The following is a 2,809-nucleotide window of genomic DNA, read 5'->3' as shown; positions in this document are numbered from 1 at the left end:
GAGGCGCCGGGGGTGCCCCGAGGCTCTGCAGCATGTGCCTGTACTGTTGCGGAGACGAAGCTGTCCAAGTGCACCCCGTGAGTCCTCCGAGGCCCTTAACCCCGCCTCAGCCACCCGTCCCAGTTGTGCGCTCCCGGCCGGGGCGGCCTCGGCCATCTGGACTCGCAGCGGCTGCACCTGTGGTCTGGGGCTGGGGGTGGGAAGCTCCGGGTGAAGTGGACAGACTAGATCCCGGGCTGCCGGTGTGACCCGGGGTGAAGAGACGTCCCAGCCAGCTCTGGCGAGGGGTCGGGCACGTTCAATCCACTGTGTGTTCATCGACTCATCGACCCGCCCTAGGAGGTGGGGTGGGAATTACGGAAGTGGGGGGTCCAGATGAGGTTCTTAATGTTCAGATGTGGAGAAGATTGTTTCTGGGTCTTCGGGTTAAAAAATTGGACCAAAATTCCAGAAGGGAGAGGTATTTAAGGTATGATTTTGAAATTAGGGGAAGGGGTGGGAACCTCATAAACTAATAGCCAAGCTTCCCGGGCCTCAGGAAAACCAACCCACCTCAACCCTAGCTTTCCCAGGCTTTGGAAGCCAGATTAAAGGCTCGATTCCTCAGCGAAGAACACAGGGACGCCACTGAAGTCAGTAGCAGCGAAAACGCGAACTTTTGCATTTCCTGTTTGTGCACAGTTTCCCTCTAGAATAAATCCCAGTACTCTACCTGTTCCCTTTAATGTATCATAGGTGGCTCTTTTTTCTCCTAATTCTATCTCGTCCATACCAGTTTTTACCTTTGATGTTCTCATTCTGATCCTGCCTCTTGCAGTTGGGATAATATTCATATACTACATAATTAAAAACCAGCAGCATAGGCTTCCTATTATAATAAGTAATTTATCTGTTTTCTCATTACTTTTATGTGTGTTTTAATTTTACATTTGTATGTGTTTATTTCTACATATTACATAGGAAGGACCTAAACAGCATCATCCTTCAGAGGTCACGGAGAAGCAGGTAATGTTTAAATAAAGAACTAAATTCTGGTTGTTTCAACATTGTGCTTTTAACTTGTTCCTTTATTTGTGGTGGTCTCTAACATGATAGAAATTTTAGTAGCTAGACATTTCTGCGGTGTCTTTCTTGGGGCTCTGGGATCTTCTGACTACTATTGGAATGGGTCTTAGCTAGGGTAAGCTAAATGGCTTATATCCTCATTTTTTAATGTAACATTTAATACATATACAAAAATATACATCATTTACATTTATAAAGCAGAATAATAAAATATACTTCCAACTTAATAAAAGCATTTATGAGTATCCTTGAATCCAGCCAGGGACTGCTTTTCTATGGTACCTTCCTGTATTGCTCCCAGAGGTAACCACTATTTTGAATTTTATTTTCATTAATCTCTTCTTTTTCTTTAAAAGATTGTCACATACATGCCTCTGCAAGTGTATCATTTGTTTTTACTTGGTTTTGAGGTGTATAAACATAGGATCACACAAAATTCAGTGTATGATTTACTCTTTTTTCTCAACATTGTTTCCTAAGATTTGTCTATAATGCTGTATATACTTATAGTTCCTTTGTTTTCTCTGCTGTTTAATATTTCCTTGTGGAACATATCATAGTTCATTTATTTATGGACATTTTGGTTGTTTCCACATTTTCCTATAATGAACAGTGCTACTGTGAACATTCTAGTACACGTCTTCTTTCCCCATGCACAAGAGTTTCACTTGATTATTTACGCAGGAGTGGAATGGCTGGATCATAGGAGCAAACAAACTTTTCATTGTTCTAAAATAATACCACATTGTTTTCAAAGCCATTGTACCAATTTACACTCACATTGGCAGTGGATAAAAAAGTTCGTTCCTCATATCCTCTCTAATACTGTATTTTATTATCTTCAAAGCATTCTAGTTTGATCCTCTAAGTTTCTGCTGCTTGTAGATGTCATAAATGGTGACATAAAAAGCTGTGTGACGTGTAACATTTAAGAGGACTAAAGAGTACACTTTTCTTATTTCTATAAAGAAAATCCCTTATGCATTTTCAATGAACATTACCTTTAAAATAAAAGGTAACACATGTATCCATGAGTCTGGATCTATCTAAATGTGCACAGCGGTGAAGTGGGGATCAAGAGTGAATAGTCTCATTTGAAAATCCTGATACTCCAATGTGTTTTTCTTCACTTATGAACTACACATTTGAAAGAAACGTGTTTTTTCCTACTTCTATGTAGCTGTGTAAAGCATATACACTGTTTATCTTTTTTTATCGTAGCAATCCAAAAATATAATCAGCATGTTAATGTTTACATGTTATAAGAAGTATGATTTGTTTTCTTTCCTTTTAATTTTCCTATAGACTGCAGATAAACGTATTCAGTATTTGCAAAATCTAAGGAAAGAGAAGAGGAAATTAAGTAAACGGTTTGCAAGGCCTTCTCCTGTTCCAGAACCCGGTCTCCTAGTAGGTATAGAGATTTCAATGAAATTAACAGATCCTTAAATGTCACTGACATTGTCATTTTCAATTTATGTAATATTCACTCTTTTTTTTCCATTTTTCTTTGGGAAATTTGTAATTTTAGTCAGAGAAGTTACCTTAAAGTTCCCCTAATCAAATTCTCATCTATTATTTAAATCTCCTTTGCAGTCATCCCCTAGAGTTGTTTGGATTACATTATTTGGAAAAAAAATTACAAAATCTCCTGACAAGTAGCTAGGATTGAACACTTGCCACATAAGAGTACTCTATACACCAATCACAGCTTATTCCATCTTTGCATATCTTTGACAAGGAT

The 2,809-nt window shown here is 38.8% G+C and overlaps 1 protein-coding gene across 1 annotated transcript; it reads left to right on the top strand.

Annotated features, from left to right (window-relative positions):
- Positions 1-32: 32 nt before the first annotated feature.
- On the top strand, positions 33-2,475 carry CCDC179 (coiled-coil domain containing 179; the record flags this gene model as incomplete). Its single annotated transcript, XM_008565131.1, has 3 exons — positions 33-77; positions 961-1,005; positions 2,371-2,475. Coding segments are annotated over exons 1-3 (195 nt in total), but the record flags the coding sequence as incomplete, so codon positions are not given.
- Between the last annotated feature and the right edge of the window lie 334 nt (positions 2,476-2,809).

This window comes from Galeopterus variegatus, unplaced genomic scaffold, assembly GCF_000696425.1.
Source record: "Galeopterus variegatus unplaced genomic scaffold, G_variegatus-3.0.2 Scaffold32492, whole genome shotgun sequence".
Classification (NCBI taxonomy): Eukaryota; Metazoa; Chordata; class Mammalia; order Dermoptera; family Cynocephalidae; genus Galeopterus; species Galeopterus variegatus.
Note: the sequence above shows the minus strand (reverse complement) of the source record. Positions and strands in the feature narration are given on the sequence as shown.